General features: G+C 39.9%; 1 protein-coding gene across 1 annotated transcript; it reads right to left on the bottom strand.

Moving 5' to 3' along the window:
- Window positions 1–18,218: 18,218 nt before the first annotated feature.
- On the bottom strand, window positions 18,219–25,066 carry LOC149311324 (glycoprotein hormones alpha chain-like). Its single transcript, XM_089528543.1, has 3 exons — window positions 24,940–25,066; window positions 19,305–19,495; window positions 18,219–18,487 (listed from the first exon to the last, which is right to left on the bottom strand). The coding sequence occupies exons 1-3, from the start codon at window positions 25,037–25,039 to the stop codon at window positions 18,404–18,406; spliced, it is 375 nt and encodes a 124-aa protein (XP_089384669.1). The 5' UTR covers window positions 25,040–25,066; the 3' UTR covers window positions 18,219–18,403.
- Between the last annotated feature and the right edge of the window lie 412 nt (window positions 25,067–25,478).

Here is a 25,478-nt window from a genome sequence, read left to right as displayed (position 1 = left end):
GGGGTCTTGTGGTACATTGAGTATGTTTGTGTGAAGGCTGGGGCATACGCATACCAAGATCTGGATATAGGAAGTAAAGGAGTGAAGAGAGTTTCATGGAGCACTAGGGTGAACATCTCTCACAGCCAGAGCTGTGTTTATTGGAGTTTAGGTGATTCTTAGAAGGCTATTGATAGATAATGTATTCACTGTATATGACTATTATGACCACATAGGGCTGACGACTATTATTATTTTGAAAAATCTATATAAATGCATTTGAGAGTCATTAAGACTTTGAAAAAATAACCTTGTAGAAGAGTGATTGAGAGGTGATATGATAGGTATCTTTAAATATATGAAGCGATATCAATAAGTTAGAGCAAGATGTCTTTTCGGCTGCTCCAGAGACTAGAAAACAGAGCAACAGAATAGAACACAGACAAGTTCCAAGAAAAGAGATTCCACCTAAATGTTAGGATGAACTTCTTGACTGTAAGAGTGGTTTGAAGGTGGAATGAACACATAAGAGGGTGGTAGAGTCTCCTTTTTCTGAGGTTTTAAAACAGAGGTTGGATGGCTGTATCTCAAAAGTGCTGTAGCTGTGTATTCCTACATGGCAGAGGGTTGGACAAGATAGCTTTCGTGTACATTCTAGTTCTGTAATTCTATGCTTGTTAAATTATGGCAATTACAGGGCAGACTTTTAAAGTCACAAATACTCTTTGCTTCTTTGGAACAGTTCAGCCATACCTGTCCTGCAGAATGAAGAAGCAAATACAGTTTTTTTAAAAGGCCAAGAATGATCCTCATTTATTGTGAGATATGCTATTGTGGGTTCAGAAACAGCGCTAATTGTTCTTTTGCAACTGCATCCACATCTGTGTTACAAAGCTTCATCAGTTCCTACAAAGCTGTAATATTCTGTAACATCATCTTTGATCTTTCGCTCTCTGCATCACTACATCTTCTTTCAAACTGCTAATTAGAATCAGGCCTAAGGCTGTACCATAATTAAAACTAAGAAAATGTTTATTCTTTGCCAGATGGCTTGAGATTACCCAATTAAAGTATCAGCTACGCGAAAAGGCACGTTTTTTAAAAAGCATGACAACAGTGGCTGGAGATGCTTCTTTCTTCCTGGCTGCAAACTAATGATGGAAAAAACAACATTTCAAAGTAATATTTCACATATGATCTCTAGGGGCTTATTGAAATGTTTGGTTAAAAGTGTGTCAATGCAACATTTTCCATCTAATTTCAGAGCAACAGCATCATGAGTTAAATCCAGATTTAGTGTTACCCAGAAGACCGACTGAAATCAGTGGAGTAAGTGATGGCTAATTCAAATCCTGTTGATTTCAGTGGGTCTGCTTGTAGTACAATTAAATCTGGATGAAATTCCTTATCTAGAGTGTATGACATGGATTGTAGGATAGTGAAGCTGATATTTGATTCCTGACCTTACAAAATGAGGGGAAGTCATAGAATCAAGGAATCATACAATCATAGAGTTAGAAGAGACCACAGGAGCCATCCAGTCCAACACCCTGCAATGCAATAACACTCAATCAAAACCCTCCTGAAAAATGGCCATCTTCTTTCTGTTCAAAAACTTCCAAAGAAGGAGACTTCACCACACTCTGGGGGAGTGTGTTAAACTGTCAAATAGCTCTTACCGCTAGGAAGTTCTTCCTAATGTTGAGGTGGAATCTCTTTTCCTGATGTGGTCCTTAGCATATGATATATGGAGCATTTAATCATGCCAAAGAAGAATTGGCAACTGGCTACTTTTGAGGCCAAGTCAGAAGCTGTTGCTTAGAATGTGTGTACCTGTCCTCAAGTCAAAATATAAAAAGTGTACTTCCAGATAGAGTACTCTGAAAAATCAAAATGCATTATTCACCTGTCTTTTCTTTTTTTAACCTAGTTTTCCATTATCTGCCTCTTAGGATTCAAACTAAGATTCCCAGAACAGTCTTACCTTGAAGGACCATACCATCTGGATCATGTACAACATATGACAATATTTGCTTTAAGCTATTTTTGAAGGATCTGAACATTGTATTTCAGAGGTTGGCAACATCTGAAATACATCTGGATCTTCAGATACTGTTGGACTGTAAAACTTATCAACCCTAGTTAGCATAGACAATAGATGTAGAAGTTGTTGCAATATCTGGAGAATCCCTTATTCCCAGTCCTCCACTAAAGTAATGAGGTTATAAAATATGAGTGAACAAAATGTAGCCTTCCTGTTATGGCTGGACTGCAGTTCCCATTAGCCCTTGCTAGCATATGAGGAATCCTGGGAGATACAATCCCACAACATGTGGAGTTCTGCACTGTCCGCCTCAACACAAAGGGCAACAATCACAACAAAGTTTGAAAGCAGAAGAAGAAATGAAATAATAGAAACTTCTGTATTGCTCTGTTTGCAAGGATTGTTAGAAGGCAAGATTGTTTGGAAGCCTAACAATATTGATATTAGATCAGCTTTGTACCTCAGCTCAGGTTCTAATGCCTAGGGTTTTGAAGGGGGACATGCACATTTATATTGAGGAAAAACAAACATGTTTCATGTTTCCATTTATTCTACCTTGAAAAGGAGCCATTAAATCAGCCTGAAATAAATACCACTTTCCACTTTTTGAGACTGAAGTGTTTTGATGAAGCCTTGGTATATTTTAAAGCTACCAAGAATAACTGATGGCCCTATTCAGTTAACCAAAGCAAACACTGGCAGTGCTAGTTAATTCAGAATTCAGCCAATTAAAATGTTATGTTGACAACAGTCAAAGAGAGTTTATAGACATTAAGCCCAGGGAACAACAGCTGAGATTTCTCTATGACACTGGGCTGAGGGAGTTCAACTGATGAAGAATCACAAGAGCTGTTGACAAGGAAGATGTGTAATTGTAATAAAGTTTATTCGGTAATTGACCAGCAAATACAATAGCAATCACAAAAACCAATATTAAGGTCTAATTGTAAAAACTTTTAGATTGCACTACAGCTATGAATAGCAAAAGAGATAAAAGAATAAAATGCAATTGTTATACATAAAATACAATCACAGAGGACAAGACATGAGCCATATAACACAGTCCGCATCTGACTCTGATAGCTTCCAGTTCTCTATCAATATCGGTCTCAGTTAATATTTCAATTTCATCTCTTCATTAGAGGACGTATTTTACATACAATGTAACAAAATTTTGCTACTTTGTATACAATGCTAGGTATCTGACAGTTCAGAAGATTACAAACAAGTGAGGTATCTGTACAACTTGTAAATTTTCCCAAAAGAGGGGTAATCAGTTGAAGTCGGGTATCTTTATAGAATTGACAATATAAGAATATATGTTCAAGAGTTTCAATGTCTCCCTCGTTGCAGGGACAAAGCCGTGCATGGAAGGGAATTTTCTTGAACCTGCCTTCCAAAACCGCTGAGGGGAGGGCATTAAATCGTGCCAAAGAAAAGGCTCTTCTAAATTTAGGTAGAGTGACTTGAAACAGATATGGAGCAGGAGATGTGTACAGTATACCCATGCCAGCAAATCCTCTGAAATACTGTACACCTAGGTTATGTGTGTATATGTATGTGCCTTCGTCACCTGTCAACTGATGGCAACCCCATGAATTTCATGGGGTTTTCTTAAGTAAAGAATACTCAGAGGTTGATTTGCCAGCCCCTCCCTCTGAAATATAACCTACAGTGCCTCATATTCCTGGGTGGTCTCCTGGGTATTGATCAGGGCTGACCCTGATTGGTTTTCAAGATCAAACCAGGTTTGTTGCCTTTATGGTACTTAGGTCCAGCAAAATGGGAGTATGTAAGCATAATTTTAGAAAACAAGGATATATTTTTTAAAAAACATTCTGCTTAAGAAAATGAATGGTGGCTCTTTTTAACTGTCTGAAAATTAATGAATGGGCTGTTCTGAAAAATCTGGAGGGGTAATCAGCTAATAGGAACTGATTAGAAATGGCAACACCCCCCTGCCCCACCCCCCCAAAAAAGCAGTTTCAGAGCATTTCAAATTCCTTGGAATGCAATATGAATCTTACAAGTGGTGCCTCTTAAACAAAATTCAGAGGAGGATTGGAAAGAGAAACAGCTAAGGAGAGATATTTTCACAAATTCTAATCCATTAGAAGAGGTGTAAACTAGTTTCTTGGCAGACTACATGAGTCTTCACAATTGCACATATAACTGAAGGACTCTCTTCAGTTACAATTTGACTCCAGGGAGACTGATGTTTGGTAAGCAGATGTATTACTTTCACATGTAAATATTAACAGACCTATTTAAAGATTCCTGCAAGCTAGGTGAAGACCTGTGTCTTCTCAAACAATTGTTAGAAGATTTCTGGCCAGGATCACAATCCACATCTTTCTCTTTCCTATTGCATACTATTGTACTGGCACAGCAGTATGATATCCAACCCCAAAACTGTAGTTTATTATGGTCCATAAACCAGGATACGTTAAAACAAGGTTTGTTGTTGGCTTATGAATCCTGACTTATTTGTTTACAACAAGCCATAATGCAAGATTTGGATGTTACAGTAAAAATACCCGGCAATGGTAGTTGGATGTGATATCCAAACATGGGATAACTGTAAACCTAGGATGATAAATTATCCCTCCCTGTTAGTCTACCTACTCCTGTGAATAGAGGATCAAAACAGGGACAAAAAAGCTGCACCGTGGCATATCCCTATGTGCAGCTATGGCCCGTGGATGAAATCCATTGCAGATTTTGTACAGATTGAGCAGGTGTCAGAAGAGGCAGGAGATAGGGTGATTCTTCATTGCACCTTCAGCCTCCTGTACACCCCAAAATTTGCTCTAGATTGTTGGGCGTATCTTCCAGTGCAGATTTTTGAATATGAGAGGGAGAAACCTCTGTTGTTGAAGCAGAAGTCTACTTGGTCAGCATTGACTTTTCCCAATTGTATGTTTTTGGCAAAATTAGATTCAAAATCATCTATACAGATATAACTTGGTTAATGAAGTGGAAGTGCTCCTGGACACTACCTTGTAACCAAAAACTTGGTAGCAAAGGCAAAACTAAAATGGAAAGCATAGGGATAGATTTCTATAGCACAGAGAAGAAGAGCAGTTCAACAGGTTGTAGCAAACATTTTATCAAAAACTAATAATCATATGTGAAATGAAACAACTGGGTCTGATAAGTTTTGCATAAATCAACAAGAACATTTTGAGCCAACCATTTGAAGGTTTCTTCTAAAATCCACCCAGGGATGCAGCTCAAGCTTTATCTTGTTGATCACTGCAAACACATTGCTGCAACATGACACCAAAACTGTGTTTCTCCAGCCCTCCTTCATCATTCTCCCAATCCCAATGCTGCTAAAAAACAACAACTTCCAGTGACAATGGATGAAGACTGGGCAAACACAAAAGGCCTGTAAAGAGGACCTAGAGTAATTGTTAAATAATAGTACTTGTCAGTTAGTTCTATAGATTAGTCTGAACTAGGGGTCAGCAAATAGGTAAAGTCCACAGACTCAACTGTTGTATTCTGGTCTAACAGAGGTTCAGATCAGTCTCTTCTTAAGAGAACATTTTAGAAAATGCATCTGAATTTGCCTACTTATTCCTAAAACTTGTAAAATGGTATTTGCTACACAGGACATACATACTTAATCTAAATAGCTCTTGTTTTGTTCTAGGTGACACTCAAACATGCTTTCCACAGCCCTTTTAAAAATGGAAATGTTTTGAAATGGCATTACTCAGAAAAGTAATTTTTCAGAAGGAAACTATTAAAATGCTATACTTGCGCTAACTTGAAAATCTACACAGATTTTCTGAACACAAGAAAGTTGTAATCTTTTACTTGCTCTTTGCCAGAAATTATCGTCTGACTTTGAAAAAATGAAGCATTAAACAGAACAATACAGATTTCAGAACTTACAGCTGGACAAAGACCAGTAAGTGGTCTGAAGATGCCAGCCACAGATGCTGGTGAAACATCAGGAAGAAACTCTTCTAGAACATGGCCACATAGCCTGAAAAACCCACAAAAAACTATGGATGCCAGCCACGAAAGCCTTCGACTTCACACCAGTAAGTAAAGTTTGGGGTGCATCCATACCACAGAAGTGAAGCTGTTTGACATCACTTTCTGCCATATTTCTATCCTACAGAACCCTGGAATTTGTAGTTTGATGAGTTAGTCAACCTAGTGTGTCAGAAAGCTCTGGTGGTTCACCAAACTACAGATCCCAGGATTCTGTATGATGGAGTTGTGGCAGTTAAAGTGGTGTCAAACTGCTTTCATTCTGCAGTGTGGATACATCCTAACAAAGGTATTAATTCCAACTGCCACTAAATGTGCAAGGAAATATCAAGGTTTTAAGCTGGTACATAACCATTAATACTTTTAGAACCTGACAAATTGCTCAAAAGAGAGGATTCCATAAGCATAGAGCAACCAGAAAGAAGATTTTGTCCCTGGTAGCAGGGCATCTCACCTCTAAAGAAGACACACAGACACCCCAGAATATAACTTATCTATTGAGATCATATGGGAGCTGGGGCAACCTATTCCACCTCTCCTTGCCATGCTGTGTTAATAGGTGCCTATTACAGGTTCAGACTGCTGTGAACCTTCTCACTATTGTTACAATTCCTTTATTATGCTGTTACAGTTTCTGGCTTCTGTGTGTTGATTTGGATATTTTGGAGATGACCCAGAAGAGGAAAAAGGAAGCAAACAAACCCAATCTTAAACTCATTTCCTAACTTATATTTGTCTTATTTCTCATTGTGGTATAGGGTATAGGGGTCATCTGAAGACATTTTTCTGCCTGTGATGAAAGCACCCTTGCTCCATTTCACATTCAGATGCTGACTGAAGTAGCAGTTGAATCCCACATCAATACAAATAGAAGGATTATATTCTTCATAACATATTGCAGAAATGTTTAGGAGGACCAGGACAAGCTGGATGACATGTCTGTCCTCCAACAGAAGCAGAAAACTGAAACATCACCTGAAACATCACCCCACATCTACTGCCTGAACTGATTGTCTTACTCTTCCTAACAGTAGGCCCAACCCTGCTAAGGCGAATGGGTCTTTGTGGTTTTCATTCAAGCCATTGAAGAGAGAATTTCAACCAGTGCATCTCATTCCTATGTGATAAATAACATATCTTTCTCAGTAAAACTCTAAAAGGCACAGCAGGTCTCTTTCCCCAGGCACCTCATAAAGGGCAGGAATTATAGGCCTCATAAATCTCTAGGGGGGAAAATGACAGCCAATCCAGTTTATGAAAACTTGGAACGAAATCAAAACCATGCATTTTGGGAGGCAAATCCACATTAGTCTGGATTTGGTACCTACTCCCCAATGCATTAGTCTGGAGTGGTACCTACTCCCCAATGCATGTCTTTAAGATAGCAGCAGAAGTGGCTGGTGGTTCAGGAATTACAAGTTGATGAATGCACCCACAGTTTTTACAGTGGTTCTTCCATTTAACAACAACTCTGCCACAGCTATTCTAGGTTGTATGGGAGCTGTCCAAGTGCTGAACACACAGTTCTAGAGCCAACAAGCCATTTCTGGACTGAATAGTAGAAATCATTTACTAGTAAGATTGGTGCTAGGGGTCTGCCACTTCTTTCCCCAATCCAATGCCCTCCAGATGTGTTGGATTATTATTCCCCTCATCCCTAACCACCATCATCAATGGCTATATACAGACGCTTGCTTCTGTACGTATTGGTTATGTTCCTGTGACATAAAAGGGAGTATGGAATTACAGGAAAGAAATTTTGAAAGTGGACAGACACAGCCATTTTGACCAGTCAGCAAACTTTAGCCACAGATCTTTAGTACAGGGACTACAAAGTAGGGCAGAAAATGCTTCTTCTTACAGTTTTTATGACTGAGTTGTTCTCTTTTCTTGTGTAAGAAAGCTAAAATAGAATGCTTGGTGAAATGTCAAAAAGGCACACACAGCTATGAGAATTTACAAGACCAGGCAAATTAGGCAAACACATAGGCTAGAGCTGTGTGGGTAATGTACCAGCTGGCACAGCCTCACAGTGTGCCAACATTCATACTTCCTTGGTCATAGGGAAGGGGATATCCAGTACCCCATGCTCAACAACCTGCTATCCTTAATACACAGCCTCAGCTCTATGGCAAATAGGGCATAAACTCAAAAAACCAGTGGCTGCAAGTGCAGTGGGATCTGAGTCAAAGGAGGAGCTAATACCCTGCAAGGCCTCTAGGAAACAATGGAGAACGACAAAGAGGGAGAAAAACACTGGTGGAAGGTCACCACTGGATACAGTACATAATCCCCATGGAAACAATTACTTTCAGAAAACAATTGCAAACAGGTATATTCTTCAGCAGAATACAAGACAGGCTCATGTGTGCCATACATAGGTGTTGTTTTTAAAAAAAAAAAGAATCTGTCCCAAGCCATTTAAATTCTTCGGCAAGCAAAGCCAATTTTTGTAGCCTGTAACAAGGATGCAACTTCATCACATTCTTCTAATTTCTTTTGCAATTGATTTTATTTTATTTTTATTGCAAATTACCACTATATTCTTAATTTTATTCCAGAATTGGTATTAACCAAGAACAGGAAGCCTGTGTACGACTGCTTGAAGTCTTTTCAAGTATTTCTCTAGAGGCTGAGATTTTGGCAGTGATTGTCCACACACTTTCAAGTGGAACTTTTGGGCCCCATGGGCTAGGAATGCTCGATTTTTTGTTGTTGTTATAAGAAGCTGAAACCACATTCCATTCATATTTTGTTTTTTCACCCTCAGCTGGTGAATAATTATATAATCCAAACAACCCTACTAATATGCTAAGAGTCAAGTGAAACCTGGGGTGGGGGGAATCCAAATCCAATGAAACTGAAAATTAATCTCAAATGTCAGATTTCAAATACTCAGATTCAACGTGTGAAATGGGATTGAGTTTTCTTTGCCTGTTTAAGGACAGGGGAGCATCCTGATTGGTTAAATAAAATGAGTTAAATTAATATACAAACCAGTGTTCTCATATTTAATGCTATTCAGGTTCCAACTACAGATTCTGTTATATCAGACATCAAAAAGTATCAGATGACAAGTACTCCTTTCATGTACAGAATACTTAATGAATACCTGGCCTCAAATCAAGCAACAAAAGTACTGCAAACACTACCACTGGCTTTCACATGGACATCTCTCAGGGCAAGAGGACATAGATCTGAAACAGACTGCAGAAATAATCCAGTCTGAGACGGCTTTAACTGTCCTGGCACAATGCTAGGGCATTCTGGGAACTGTAGTTTGTTGTGGCACCAGAGCTCTCTGACAAGGCTAAATATCTCACAAAACTACAGTTCCTAAAATTCCCAGGTACTGAGCCAGGGCAGTTAAAGTGGTTTCAGACTTGATTATTTCTGTAGTCTGTTTCAGCCCATACTCATTAATTATAATACAAGATCCTGTGGTAGAAGATACTGTGTGTGTGTATCATATAGCTATGTCTCTATAGCCATATCTCTATAGCTATATGTCCTTATGCTACCCCAAAAGCCCACTCTGCAAGCAGGAACACACATACACACTATGGCCATTACCATGATGCTGGAGAACAGAAGATGGTGAAGGGTGCATCCAGCCATTTTCGTGCAGATCCTTGCAGATGACATCCTTGCCATATTTTCAGCTACAGGAAAATAACTGGATGAATCCCCATGATCCCACTGCTGTCTGACAACATGTACATGGCTGTGATGAGGAAATTTGCAAGGTAGGTTTGGGGAGATTTTGATGGTTGTGCAGCTGGCACAGAATTCCAACCTTTGAAACAACCCAAAAGTGAGTGGTGATGGCCCAAGTCTGACTTGCTCCATTGTAATTCACCAACAGGATACCAGCCCATATGTATGTCCCACTACCACACACAACAGTGGGGTGAGCAAATAGCATCCATGAGATCCACATGGGAACATAGTACATTATGGAGAAGATTTCCCTGTTGAGATAGATAAAGTTTCTCCCCAGACAAGCCCTTTTGCTCCTGAGGCAAAGACGATGACCAGAAGCATTTACTGAAACTGACTGGACTTTGGATAGCTCTCAAATATGCCTCAGTTCAAAATTTATCCAGATCTTTCCAAGTTCTGCTTATTATACAAACAAATAATGTAGTGCTCATACTTAACCATTAAAATGTACGCATGTTCATTCTACAGTATTTAATGTTTTAACTTAAAAGAAGATGCTGTCATTTTTTTCACCACAAGATGGTGTTCTAAAACTAGCAATGAGCCTGTAAAATTAAGACTGGGAAAGAAAATTATTACAGGCCAGTAATGATGCACTTCAGATTTGGATTACTTTAGAACTGAGACTGATCTGAGAGATATCCAAAGGAAAGTAGGACTCTGAAGCAGTCCAAAGCAAGCTGAGTCTCAATCTGAAGATTCCTAAAGATTCACAGGCAATTTAGATTCAGGGGCACAGAAAACCAGCCTATGTCTTCCAAGAACTAATGCATTCTCCCTAAAAGATCATTTTTAGGTAAATATGAGGGTGAGAAGAGAAGGGCTGGGAGAGTACAGAGGGGGAATTTTTGTGACTGGAAGCAGTAGCTTCTGCATCCAGAGAATGGTTTTACCAGAGCACTCTGATCCCAGAGCAATGAGGAATGGCTGTTAAAGTAATGTCATAGGACTGAACCAGTGCTCAGTGCTATATTGCAGTGCTTGTCCAAGATACTGTTCTATATGAGGCAATACAATAAATGACACCCCTCCCTCAGACGTTACAGTATACAGTAGTACCCTGGGCTAACCAAATTACTTGGGTTTGTTAACTAAAAGTAGCACAAGTAGGTAGTAAAAACAGGATGCCAAGAAACCAGTAATTGATAACCTGTTGGTTTTTCATGAAACCCAGGTTCAAAACCCACTGCAGAAATAATCCAAGTGACCACTTTAACTGCCCTGGCTCAGTGTTAGGGAATCCTGGGAATTGTAGTTTGTTGTGGCACCTGAGCTCTCTGACACAGAAGGCTAAATGACTCACAAAACTGCAGTTCCCAGAATTGCCTAGCATTGAGCCAGGGCAAGGGTTGCCATAAGTCAGAACCTCCAAACCAGGACAAATGTAGGACAAATGTAGGATACATTTTTCAAATGTAGGACACATTTTTAAAATGGAGGACACGCGAACAAATTCAATGATTTTTTTTAAAAAATCTTAATATAAATGCCTGTTTCTTAGGCATGATCAAAATGGAGCACATTTGGGCATTATTTCTAGACAGATGACAAAAATGTACTTCCCTTTCTGGCAAAACACCCCCAACCTCCATTCCAAAACACACAAGACAGCACATTTGGGCATTTCACATGGCTTTACTTAACGTGGCCTCTTATATCAGAGGCTTATTCTATAACCAAACCCCTTCGGTTTAACATTTAGCATGGTTTAACATGGCTATGCATATTGAACATGTCAAGGTGGTTTCACCGTTCTTGCACCAAGTGTACTTCTCAGAAGTGTGTGTCAAGGGACTTTGGTTTTTCTTCACTGTGCATGAGTTTGTAAAAATCACAGCAATTTACATTGGCCTTGCCTCAGAACCAAAAACAAACAGAAAAGGCACTTTGGAAAGTCACACTCTCTCAGCTTCTGAAACAATGCATGCATGCCTCTCAAGCTGACTCATATCATCATCATCATCATCACCACACTATTATTGTCAAAACAAGGGAGACTTGTTAGCATTAAAAGCACCCAAAACAAACTTTAGAAGGTGACACTCTCTCCGCTTCAGAAACAGTGCCTGCATGCCTCTCAAGCTGACTCATATCTTCATCATCATCATCATCGCACTATCATTGTCAAAACAAGGGAGACTTGTTAGCATTAAAAGCACCCCCCCCAAAAACCCACCTTGAGGCCTCTGGCCACTCACTCACCACCTCCTTCCCCTCCTCCTTTTCCTCCCCCTCCTCCTCCACCTCCTCCTTCTCCTTCTCCCCCTCCTCCATTCACCTGTGGACTGGGGTGGACGGGGCAGAGGAGGACTTTGGTGCGGTCGTGCGCAAGGCGGGGAGGGTGGCGCGCGGTCGCGCGCAGGAGGTGAACGGCCTCCACCTTCGCCTCCTCCACGCGGCTGTGCGGCCTGGGGAAGAGGGGCGGAGGAGGAGGAGGTGAGTGGCGCAGCTGCACAGGGAGGCGAAGGCGGACGGAGCCAGCGCCTCCTGCGCACGGGCGCGCGGGGAGGAGGAGGAGAGGGGGCGGGGGAAGGTGGTGCGGCCGCGCGGGGAGGCGAAGGTGGACGGAGGCAACGCCTCTTCCGCGCAGGCGTGCCACCCTCCCCGCCTCCCCACGCGCCCGCACCACCTTCCCCCGCCTCCTCCGCCCCCTCTCCTCCTCCTCCCCGCACATCCGCGCACAGGAGGCGCTGGCTCTGTCCGCCTTTGCCTCCTCCACGTGGGCGGGCACGCGGCCTGGGGCGAGGGGGTGGAGGAGGAGGGTGGCGCAGGCGCGCAGGGAGGCGCTGCCTCCAGCTTCGCCTCCTCCGCCCCAGGCAGGCCTCGCTGCCCTCCTCTTCCTCCCCGCCTCCCCGAAGAGGAGGAGGAGGGCAGCAAGGCCCTGCAGGCCGCAGCAACCCGGCTGCAACCGGGGGGGATCCCGGTTTTTGGCGGCATCTGTGACGGGAGGGGCCCAGGGCCCCCAAAATCGGGAAATTCCCAGTTGCAGCCGGGTTATGGCAACCCTAGCCAGGGCAGTTAAAACTGTCTCAAACTGAATTATTTCTGCAGTGTGTTTTGGACCCCAGTCTCGGCTACCTGAAGGAATTAGCTCCTTCTACCTAATGATAGGGCTGGCTTTGACTTTCATAATACATTTTCTGGAGTTATGCATAAGAGAGTCTCTGAACACTGTTTGTGACATCCCTCAGCAAAATCGTTCAAATGTATAAAAGAGCCGTTTGCTTGAGATTAATCCTGTGCTTTATTTAAAGTTCATCCTTTCATCCTAGCAGGACCCTCAACTGTGTTCCAAATTAAACTATAGTAAGCTTTCCATATTAGGATAAAATGCACATCCATCAAATACTCATTATACTGCAAAGGCTTGGATGCTTTTTCAAACATAGAAAATGTGTCAGTGCATTTAATTATTAAAATAAAATATCTAGCAATAATAGAAAGTAACCTAGTTCAGTATTAAACTAGAGATTCTGTGTGGTACAGTAATTGCAGTGTGAGACAAAGACTTGGCTTACTGATTAAGGCAGTAAGTCAGGTTTACTGCTGAATATAAAGAAAACAAAAATCATGACCACAGAGGACATACGTAAAATCAACCTAGATAATGAAGAAATTGAAATAAAGACTTTCCGTATCTTGGGTCAAACATTAAACAGAACAGAGACTGCGGTCAAGAAATCAGAAGAAGGCTAGGAATGGGGAGGGCAGTTATGAAAAAACTAGACATGATCCTAAAGTGCACAGATAAACAACTGAGTACTAAAGTGAGAATTGTCCAAGCCATTGTACTCCCCATTACATGTACAGATGTGAGAACTGGGCAGTGAATAAAGCTCACAGAAAGAAAATAAACTAATTTGTGATGTGGTGCTAGAGAAGAATACTGAGGATACCACGGATGGCCAAAAAGACAAACAAATGGGTTCAAGCCTGAAATCTCGCTGGAACTCAAGATGATAATACTGAGGTTGTCATATTTTTGCCACATCATGAGAATGCATGACTCATTAGGAAAGACAATAATAATTCTAGCGAAGGTAGCATGTAGTAGAAAGAGGGGAAGAACGCATGCCAGATGGATAGACTCAGGGAGGTCACAAGCATGAATTTGCAAGACCTAAGCAGAGCAGTGGAAGATAGGGAGGCTTGGAGAAGCCTCATCCACAAGGTGTCCATGAATTGGGGCCAACTCAAGGGCAGTTAACAACAACAACAAAACAAGAACATGGAGACCCAGGTTTTAATCCTCACTGAGTAACCTTGAGGCTGCCACACACATGCACACATACACTCCTTGACCCTGGTCTTGTCTCTAAGGGTCATTGTGATGGTACCATGGAGAGGAGAGTCTTGTACGCCACATGAGTTTGGTGGGAAAATGATGTAACACAAATGTAAAAATATAAATCAGTTGGGCAAGATCCTGTATCATCAGATTTAGCTATGATGACAGAGCTCCAGTGTCATAGTTCTGTCTAGCAATGCCACATCAGAAAACAGAAGCTAGGCTGCCGCACCAAGTGAAGATGTTCTTGCTGAGGCATTGGGGAGTGGGGTGCTGGTCAATGACATGTCCATTCCTGTCCCACCAGTGAGGCACTGTGCAAAACGCAGTTGAGACAGGACCTTGCAGTAACTCCTTCCCTTGATGTGGCTGCTTGGCTTCTGAGGTGGGTTTGGAGATGACATTTGCAGACAGTGCAATGGTACCATGAATGGTAATGATAAATTAAAGTTAACTTATTATGCCAATTATATTTATCAAATATTGTGGAATCTATGCTTCTTTCTCCCTATCCCTTTCACCTACTCATGAGATGATTACTTGTGTTTACCTACTACTGTAGATAACTACTGTGTAAGTAGTTATCTACTTCTTCTCCTTCTTCTTCTCTTTCTTATTCTTCTTTAAATTTCAAAGGAGCACATAACCTTCCATTCTCGCTATACAAGCCAGAGTACCTTTATACTTTTGTAAGACCCAATACATTGTCTCAGCATCGTTCATCACTGTTATCATTTATACAGGACCATAGCATCATTGGTATAAAGAACATCTCAAAGAGTTACATAGGTTAAAAGTTTCAAAGCATAGATCTGACTACATAATCAGTATTATAAATGGTAATGGTCTTAATAGATATAGAGGTGAATCCAAGAGAGGAAGGCTTGAGACAAAGCATTTTTCAACATGCTGAGTTTGAAAAAGTGATGAGATATCCAGGTAGATATAGAACTTTATCACTCAGGGCTCCAGGCAGGGACGAGAACGGCACAAAAGGAGCCTCAAATGGGGACAGAATGAGTGAGGGACACATTTTACTGCACACAAGGAAGTCACTCGTTCTGTTCCCTGCCTTTCCATTCCCAATCCATCCCCAGAGGAGGAGATTTTTGAGAACTGTTTTGAACAGTTCTCAAAAATTACCCCCTCTGGAACGGATGGGGAACAGAACAGAACAAGTGAGGGACTTTGCATGTAGTAAAATGTGTCTCCCACACGTTCCACACTTGTTCCTGGCCCCTTCTGTTCCATTCTCGTCCTTGCCTGGAGCCCATGGTGCGATAAAGTTCATAATCTGATAGGCAGATGGAGATGAGTGTTGGACAGAGAGGGAAAAGCCTTGAATAGGGAGAGGTTTGGATGTCATAGCAGACCGTAACCCAATCCCTCCTCTTAAGCCCCAGATGAAGCCAGATAACCTAGAAAATAATGTGATTAGTTTGTTCCAAGAAGAGCTGTTCTTTCTTCTCCAGATCAAGGGCTCCGAATTTTTTTTAAATATTATACACAGAGTTGTTATGCAAAATATGGAAGAACAGGGACAGAAGCTGGGGTGTTGTGGCCTTTAGAGGATTATAATGCCCCTAACATCATCTTTTTTTTTGGGTGTGGATATCTTTTTTCACACACTGACAGTTTTTGTTACACTCCAGCAGCAGTCGTCTAATCAGTTATGTTCTGGCTGTTGTTATGTTTTTAATTTACTTGGTTTCATAATGTTTTAATTAAGATGAGGGGTTATTTGTATTTCATTATTGTTAAAGACTAACAATAATCTTTGGTTGTCTTTGAGTGTGAATATCTTAATGGTGGAAGGGCAGAATAAACATTTAATTAATAAATATAACTGTTTGCTTTGTGTATATTTTCCTAGGTTTTACACCATATTTATATCCTGTTTTCAGGATTGTATCAACCTGCATTTAAAGCTAGTCATACTGATCTAGATCAACTAGATCCGTTAAGAAGGTTCTGTGTAGAGAGAGAGCTCCTGAACAGTTCTGAGTACATGCTTACATGCCTGCCCCTCTGAAAGTGTAAGCAAAGGCCAGAATGGTAAATTAAAATGGCAAATATTATGATTTTGGTGGCTTCTTATACAGTATACAGTTCTTCCCACCCTCTTATGTCGGATTTACATTATGCATGCACTCATCCAAACAAAGCAGCTTCCATCCATGGCATCAACAGTATTTATTCTTTTTTTGATGAATTCTTAAATGTGTATTAACTATAATCACTTTTTGGCTCATGTGTGTTTCACCATACCACAAATGTGCACTCTTGTGTTTCCAACCCACTGTGGTGTCTGTGGTATGAGCATTAACTCATTTGCAAAATTTGTTCCCTCCCTACTATCTCCTTTCCCAAACAATGTTCAGTTGTCTTGCCATCGCAGCAATGGATCTCCCTACAGACCACATTAGATTATTAGATTATGACTGTAAATCTCCACTACAAATGTAATTGACAGATGAAGTACTACATACACTTGATCACTTTACAAAGCACACACCCAATTCTTTGATTTTCTACAACAAGGTGAGCAACTGCACAGGAGACAGGAACCATTTTTTCACCTTTGGCCTGCCCAGTAGGCCACACCAGTATGTTTCAGTCTGCCTGAAGGGATAAGACATCATGTCTGGCCAACATTTTGGTTGATTTTCTGCTAAATTCAGACAGTTTTTCCTTTTTAGTGTGTGTTCTTTTGGGAGGGAGTTTTTGGGAGGGGGGGCATAAAGGAAGCAAGCCACTGAAGTTTTGGGACATTTGGGGTCAGAAAAAAAAATCACCCAAATCAGTCCTTTTTAAAAACAAATGGGTCTAGGGGGTTGGGTGGGGCTTTAGGGGCCACACCAAGAGGTGCACTTTCCCACTTATGTTCACAAGAACTATGATAGGGTTCACCAATGCATTTTTGACATGCTGTCACTTCCTCATAGCATCATGGCATCACAAAGTATCTACATGTATGCCATCTGTGTTTTGTGGGGTGGGAAATTAGAATTCTGAATTTAAATCCTCTACATTTTCTTTAGTCAAAACTGGGACACACCTTGTATTCCTTTCTGACATTACTGTGCAAGCGATATAAGGTATCACAGACCAATATATCCTCTCTTGCCAGAAAGTGGCCTCTACCTACCTGCTATGTTTGCAACACTCAAGTTCCCCCTGCTCTGAGATTCTCCATCAGGCCCATGAAACCTGCATGGCATTCAACACAATTAGGTCACAATTCAGAGTCACTGCTTTCTGTAAGCCAAACTGACATATGAGAGTTTGTGTGTGTGTGTGTGTGTCATTGCTTGTATTACTATGTTTTGAGTATTTTGCACCAGCCCTTGGGCTATTCAATGACATGAGCTCTTGGTGGGCAGTGGGCCAGGAATCTACCTTTTAGACCCATAGATAGGCAGAAGGTAAATGTGGATTTGCTTGAAGATCTCTGGGCCATCTGCAGTAAATCAGCAAGGATTTCTGACCATGAATTGTGCAAAATTGCATGAGCAAAATGTCCTATCCCCTCTCACCTCCTCCTAATTCCCAAATCATGCTGCTGACATGAAGAATGTTTGGAAAAAACAAGAGTGGAATTTAGTATGGATAGGCTGTGACTTCTACCACTCAAACAAATTCCTGAGCATACAATTCTTTGACTGTATTTGTGTGACACTTCAGGTTTTAGTGAATCTCCTTATCAAACTCAGAGTTGTCTAGTCAGGGACTGTACTGGGTTATGAAATTTCATGTCTTAATCAAGTGCAAGGTTCATGTTTCTGTCAAAAGAGAGCACTGATTTAAACTAACCAATTACAAACACTAAAAACAATCCATTCTAAAACCAAGAGAAACTGAAAAATGTTAAAGTTTCCTTTTAATTGAGTGTGTGTGTGTGTGTGTGTGTGTGTGGAATGAGATTAATTCATTTTTATGGCTGTCACTGAAGTTGTGTCATCTAATTCATGAAGAAAAATAAAAGAATACACAAATCCTTTGTAAAGCAACCATCATCTTCCTTTACAATTCAGTTAGCATGAAACAAATCTTTGAGTTAAACATTATTTCCATCCATTTATTGTATCTTTTCATGCAGAAGGTATATTAATTCACATCTTACATACAAAATAAACAAGACTTTGGTGATCATGCATAGTGCTATATTTGGTCCCTAGAAGAAATATTAAAGCATATTTATCTGATTATCTCAATGCATGAAGGAAAGAAGAAATAGAAGAGCAGAGGATACCAGCCAAAAACTTTTTTTTCTGTCAGAAATGTTAAGATCTTATACAATGTTGCTACAAAACCAAACAGAATAAAACTTGTATGCCGTCTGTGGTCCAGTCATAGCGGTCTCAAGATTTATGGTAGTAGCAGGTACTGCAATGGCAATCCGTGTGATTCTCTATTTTTGTGTTTTCATAATATGGGATGGGAGCCTTGAGGAAAATAAGAATATATCATAAAATTATATTCATGTTCACTGCAACAAGAAAGAAACATAGAACTTTTGTGTATGTTTCATCTAAAATGACTTATACTATGCCCCACCAGAGGTATTGTTGAAGAGATTGAAGCCTTCTTAATGTGAAACAAATATTTTATTGGTGTGCAGTTCAACAGTAGTTCAATAGTACAGCAAGGTCAATGGCAGACAACCCGAGGCTTGTGGGCCACAACATTTCAATTTCTTTTCCACCCCACAGGCACCCCTAAGTAGGAATTGTAAAGGAATATGATAGTTGCTTTGAAAGAGTGGGACATCTCATTGTCCACTTTTAAAAGAAAACTTTGTGCTGAGTCTGGCAATGGCTAGGAAGACACCAGGGAAAGGGAAAGTGGTGACACCACCATCTTTTAATAATGGTCCTGCCCAATGACAGATGCAGCCTCTGATGATTTTCCTATCAGGTACCAACCCCTCAAAGAGAAAAGTTCCCCATCCCAGGTTTGAGCCATTTTAGACTCTGGGTGAGTAATATTATGAGGATGCATCTCTCTGGTTTTCATGATCTTATGAAGGAACTTCAGCTGGTAATATGTCTGGGGAAAAGAGTGTCTGAGCCTGCCTTCTGTTTATGCTTCTTTCTCCAACTCCTCCTCTCCTCTCCATTCTTTGAACAGTAGTGGAACTTGGATGTAATGCATCTCAACTGCAGTTCTAAGTTACACAACCAGCATTATAAAGCCAATGCTATTCTAGAGTGAGGAAGAAGACAAAACATCCAACTTCCAAAACAACCCCATATGACATACCTCTTTGAAAGATCTTGCTACACAGCATGTTGCTTCTGAAGTAATGTTCTTTGGAACTGGCATTGTCTTCTTTGATCTCATTGGAGTGGGATAAGCTCTTGAGAAACAACATCCTACACACTGGTAAACAGGTCGCCCACTAAACAGTCTTGTCATGTGTGTGTTCAGGCTTAGTTTACATTCAGGGCAACCTATCAGACACACAAAAAGAAAATATTCATGATAGTCCCATTCTGGGTCCTTCTACATAGACACATCAAAACCCGTGGCCAATTTGCAAATGGCTCTCACAAATAACGGATTTATCAATTAAAAATAAAACGATCCCTGGGAAATGAGACAGGCTTTCTCAGAGGTATGGCTTTCTGCTTTTTAGTGTTTTGGAATGGATTTCACTTATTTAAGACCCAAAATAAACTTTCTCTTTACATTTTTTTTTAGAAAGTCTTGGATTTTAAAAATTATACGTTTATTAATTTTAACACAAACAATTTAATTCACAACTAAAATTATAAACAGTCAGAAAGAAAAAAGAAAAAACAGAAGATGAAAAAGCAATGAATGAAGAAAAATGCACATACAGCGTGCCCACTCCATATGCGGGCGCACCATACACAGCTTTCACTTTACGCAGAAGCCGCGCTGCAGTACAGGGAATGGCACGTGCATGCCGCACCACTGCAAATACGAGCCCCATTCTGTTGAATGGGCCCGAGTTTACGCAGTATTTACCTTACACGGGAGGGGCCTAGAACGGATCCCCGCATAAGGCAAGGCTGCACTGTACATATATAACCAATACTAAACTACTAATTTGTTTTGTTGTTGTTAACTACCCTCCAGTCAACCTCGACTCATGGCAACCCTGTGGATGAGAGATCTCCAAGACTCCTTGTACTTTACTGATCTGCTCTGCTGAATTCCTGCAGGTTTATGCCCATGACCTCCTTAACTGAGTCCAGTCTTCCTCTCTTTCTTCTACCCTCAACCTTTCTAAGCATTAATGTTTTTTCTAATGAGTCATGCCTTCTCGTGATGTGGCCAAACTACGACAAACTCAATTTAATCATCTTGGCTTGTAGGTTTGTTTCGGGCTTGATCCGTTCAAGGACCCATTCAAGTTTTGTTTTTTGTTTGTTTTTTTGTTTGTTTGTTTGTTTGTTTGTTTTTTGGGGGGTTGGCCATCCACTGTATCTTCAGCACTCTTCTCCAGTACCATACCTTAAATGAGTTGATTTTCTTTTCATCCACTTTTTTCACTGTCCAGCTCTCACATCCATACATAGTGGTTGGGAATACCATGGCTTGGACAATCCTAACTTTAGTGCTGAGTTGTATAACTTTACTTTTTGGATCTTTAATAGCTCTTTCATGGCTGCCCTTCCCGTTCCTAGTCTTCTTGTTATCTCTTGGCTGCAGTCTCAGTTCTGAGCAATGTTTGATCCCAGGTACAAGAAATCTTTGACTATTTTAATATCCTCATTGTCTAATTTGAATTTACATAGGTCCTTTGTAGTCATTATTTTTGTTTTCTTTGTGTTCACCAGCAAGGCTTCCTTTGTACTTTCTGCCTTGACCTTCTTTTGTAATTGTTCCCAGTCCATCATGTTTTCTGCTAGTATTATTGTGTCATCCGCATATTTAGACTATTGATGTTTCTTCATCCTATTTTCACTCCTCCTTCTTCTAAGTCTAACCATGCTCTTCATATGGTGTTTTCTGCATACTGAACAAGTATGGTGATAATATGCAGCCTTGCCTGACTCCTTTGCCTATTGGGAACCATCCTGTTTCTCCATATTCTGTTCTAACAGTGGCCTCATGCCCTGAGTATAGCTTGCCTAACATAACTATTTTTTCATCTCTTTGATATACCACTTCTATGTACTGTAACCAGTGTTTTTTTAATTATTATTGTTGTTGTTGTTGTTTTCTTCTTGGTCCTGTAGTGTGTCATATAGCATTCCAATTTTTGGTTTGAACTTCCCTTTAATTTCCCTTATCTTGCTGAAGAGATCTCTTGTTTTTCCTTTTTTGTTATTTTCTTTATTTCTTTGCATTGGTTGTTATAGTAGTCCTCTTTAACCTTGTGCACTATTCATTGAATTCATTGTTCTTATTCTGTTCCTTTCTCCCCTTTCCTTTGCTTTCCTTCTATCCTTAACTACTTGTAGTGTTTCATCTGTTATCCATAGTGTCTATTCTTTATTTTTGGCCACTGTTTATTATGTCCCTGACTTCTGACCATAGAATCAATCTGTTTTTATGTTGTCCTTAAATTCTGTTGATATGCTGTTCAGATCATATTTTGGTATTATGACTGTTTTTGCTTTCTTCTTTAGCTTTAACTTTTGATATCAATAGTTCATGATCCGTACCACAGTCTGCACCTGTTCTAGTTTTGGCTGCAAGAATACATGATACTAAAACACTAAAACATTTAACACTAGTTAACTAAAACACAAAAGGGTTGACCCTACCATCCAGACTGTAATCCGGGGGGGGGGGGGGAGGGGGAGAGCAAAGAGAAATACTTAATATATTATTCTGCCATTACAATCCTACTACTAAAATTGCTAGTAGCCATAGGCACAAATTATTGCATCATTAGATTTCTTATTGCTCAAAATATCCATAAATGGTTTCCAATCTTTGAAAAAAAATTTCAGTTGGTTTGTCCTTTAAAATCCACATCAGTTTGGCATATTGGGCTAACTCAGCAACCTTAAATATCCAGTATTCTTGTGGCACTAGAGCTCCCTGACAGAGAAGGCTAACTGCCTCATCAAACTACAGTTCCTATAATTCCCTAGCATTGAGCCAGGGCAGTTAAAGCGGTTTCAAACTAGATTAACCACAATTTAAAAAGGACGTGGAGAAATTGGAGTGTGTCCAAAGAAGGGCAACTAAAATGGTGAAGGGTCTGGAAACCATGTCCTATGAGGAACGACTTAGGGAGCTGGGGAAGTTTAGCCTGGAGAAGAGAAGGTTAAGAGGTGATATGATAGCCCCGTTTAAATACTTGAAGGGATGTTATGTTGAGGAGGGAGCAAGCTTGTTTTCTGCTGCTCCAGAGAACAATGGATGCAAGCTCCAGGAAAAGAGATTCCACCTAAATATTAGGAGGAACTTCCTGAGAGAATCATAGAATCGTAGAGTTGGAAGAGACCACAAGGGCCACCCAGTCCAACCCCCTGCCAGTGGAACACACTCCCTCAGAGTGTAGTGGAGTCTCCTTCCCTGGCGGTTTTTAAGCAGAGGCTGGATGGCCATCTGTCACTGGGGATGCTTTGATTGAGATTTCCTGCATGGATTCGCAGGGGGTTGGATTGGATGGCCCTTGTGGTCTCTTCCAACTCTATTATTCTGTAAGTCTATGAGTGTGTTTTGGATCTATGACTGCAAAATGTAGGAACTTTTGTTCACAGGCTTTTCTAACATTTTGGCAAGTCCAGATACACAATGTCTACCAGATCATCCTTATCCACAATCCTTTGACCCTTCTGAAGAACTCTATAGGAGTTATGTAAGGCACAAAGTGCAACAATATATCAAAACAGTTATGGAGACAATAAAATCAACATTGTAATGAGCATACATAACACAAGCAGGTACCACAACAGCTTTCAACTGTCTGGGCAAAAAGTGTCTGTGCACAGTTTTTCAGTAGCCCCTTTATGTTACTGCATTAACAATTTATCACTGAGACACTCTCTCTGCTTGCCAAGAAGAGTGTGTGTGTGTGCGTGTGAGAGAGAGACAGAGAGAGAGAGAGAACATTCCCCATTAAAAAAATTTAACAACAGTAGAATAGTCCTTAACTATTTTTTTAAATTTAAGTTTTATTAAAATATGTAATTACTAATTATCCACATAAATGAAAAACTAAAAGTTCATAGTTTTTAGTTTTTAGTCAGGTAATGCAGTTATTTACTTTATAAACTATCCATCCAAAAATGACATGTAGCATAATTTTCCACATGCAGGACATAAATACTATCAGGGTTCATCAGGGTTTACTCTTTGATAAAAATGAAGTGATACACCACCATTCCGTTTACTCCAATCAGCCAGAACTAGGTTGGGAACCATCAACCACAGGACTTTTTCTATAGCCGCCATTAGACTGTAGAATGACCTGCCATAAGAGAGTCAACAGCTGAATATGCTGAATTTAAGACATCATTAAAGGCCAGTCTCTTCCAGTAAGCTTATCCAGATGATTTTTAAATTGTGAATTTTAAATGTGGATTGTTTAATATTTGTACATCTTATTTGTCCTTTTAAATTGATGTGTATTTTAACAGGTGTGTTTTTAACTGATGTCACGTTTTTGTTAATTGTTGTTGTTCCCTGCCTTGATCCATGGGAAGAGGTAAGTAAGAAATTTATTATTATTATTATTTGATTGGGGAACAGTTTGTTGATGGTTCCACACACACACACCCCTTGTGCAAGCAATCTTTAGTAAAAGAAGGAATTGCGACAGAGGTTCTGCACCAAAGATTGCTTTGCAGTTGAGGAGAACGGACCCCCATCAGCCACAGCAGCTGCTTCCCAGTAAGTGCAGATTGGGGGGATTGGATGGAATTCACTGCATAGCACCGTAACTATGGTGTTTATCCGTATGTAGACTGCCAACAGGATTCTTGCCAATGGTATTTATTCCAGAGGGCATGTGCACAGGACTCTATTACATGCCTATTTTAGCCTTGCAGAGCAAACCTATGCATTTCTACTTAGAAGTAAGTTCCATTAAATTTTGTAGAATTTATTTCCAAAACTATGATTATGTCACTTTTGCAAAGTTTTAAATAGAGTATGGTCCTATATTGGGAGAAAGTCCGGATTGATGATGATGATGATGATGATGATGATGATGATGATGATATGGCTGAAGTATGCTCAAGGCATCAGAACGTGTCTGGTCCTTGAAAGCTAAGCAGGGCTAACCCTGGTTAGTTCTTGGATGGGAGACCAGCAACAAATACCAGGTGCTATAAGCTATATTTCAGAGGAAAGAACAGACAAAACAACTTCTAAGTATTCCTTACCTAAGAAAACACTGTGAAATTCATGTGGTCACCATAGGTTAACAGGTGATTTAAAGGTATATATACACACAATATCACCTAGCTAGCTTCTGAATACTTCAAAAAGTCATATGGAAACAACTTCTCCCAAAAAATTTTTTTTCTCTTCTATCAAAGAAAAATAAGATAACACTACTTGTACACATTTATTTTATTCTGATACTATGCCATGAAATGTTATTTGACACATCTCTTTGAAGATCATGGTACACAGATGGTGGTGATTTCACTGATACATTTTATGTATCCAGATTTTTATATTTAAAATATGTATTGGATACCTTGTAGTATCAAAGTTCCTTAAAGTGGCTTCTAGCATATGAATTCACAATATTATTATTATTATTATTATTATTATTATTATTATTATTATTATCCTTTATTTATAAAGTGCAGTAAATTTACACAGTGCTGTACATACAATCAATAATCAATACTCCATTAAAAACCTGAAATTAAGCACAACCATAATAATAACACCCAGCAACAATACTGTTCAGACCATTTCCCACCTTTAATTTCAGAGATGAAAGGTATCTCACCCTGTGTGATAAAGTCTCCATCTGGCAAAGAGTGGAGAATATTCAGAGATACGGACAACATGGCAAAAGTGACAGCTGCATATTTTGCATAGCAATCCATGACTCTCCTACAGAAGAAAGAAAAATAAAGATACTGCACACATGTACTTTTAAAAAAAAGGCAATAGTGCTTCTCACTTCTTATGAATCCTATGTAACTTCAATAGTGCACACATGTAAAGGATCCAAATAGGGAATTCCCTCCCTCAAGAACTTATATTCTCTTCCTTATTGGTGATCTGTTGCACTCTAAAGACTTCTCTTTCAGATGGCTTAACTTTTTAAGAAAAACAATTGCTGCAACTTGTCTTTTTGCACTTTTTTTCTCAAACAACTCTGTAGTTGTTACTGTTTGATTTTTTTTTATTTCATTAATGCATACCATCCAACTATCCCTATCTGATAAAAAAGCAAACTGTCCAGTAGACAGTATAATATTTATATTATTTTGTTTGTGTAATTTGAATGATTAAGTGCCTCTCCCTTCCATATATTTTTAT

The sequence above is a fragment of the Sceloporus occidentalis genome, unplaced genomic scaffold (assembly GCF_023333645.1).
Source record: "Sceloporus occidentalis isolate IW3139 unplaced genomic scaffold, rSceOcc1.0.p SCAF_6, whole genome shotgun sequence".
NCBI lineage: Eukaryota > Metazoa > Chordata > Lepidosauria > Squamata > Phrynosomatidae > Sceloporus > Sceloporus occidentalis.
Note: the sequence above shows the minus strand (reverse complement) of the source record. Positions and strands in the feature narration are given on the sequence as shown.

Bases quoted from the DNA above. Each gene is read 5' to 3' on its own strand.
- LOC149311324 (XM_089528543.1), bottom strand. From the start codon at position 25,039: ATGGATTGCTATGCAAAATATGCAGCTGTCACTTTTGCCATGTTGTCC. The intron at 19,496-24,939 runs GTGAGATACCTT...TGTGTCTGATAG, and splicing joins TGGAGACTTTATCACACAGG to GTTGCCCTGAATGTAAACTA. The intron at 18,488-19,304 runs GTATGTCATATG...ATTTTCCTCAAG, and splicing joins TAGCAAGATCTTTCAAAGAG to GCTCCCATCCCATATTATGA.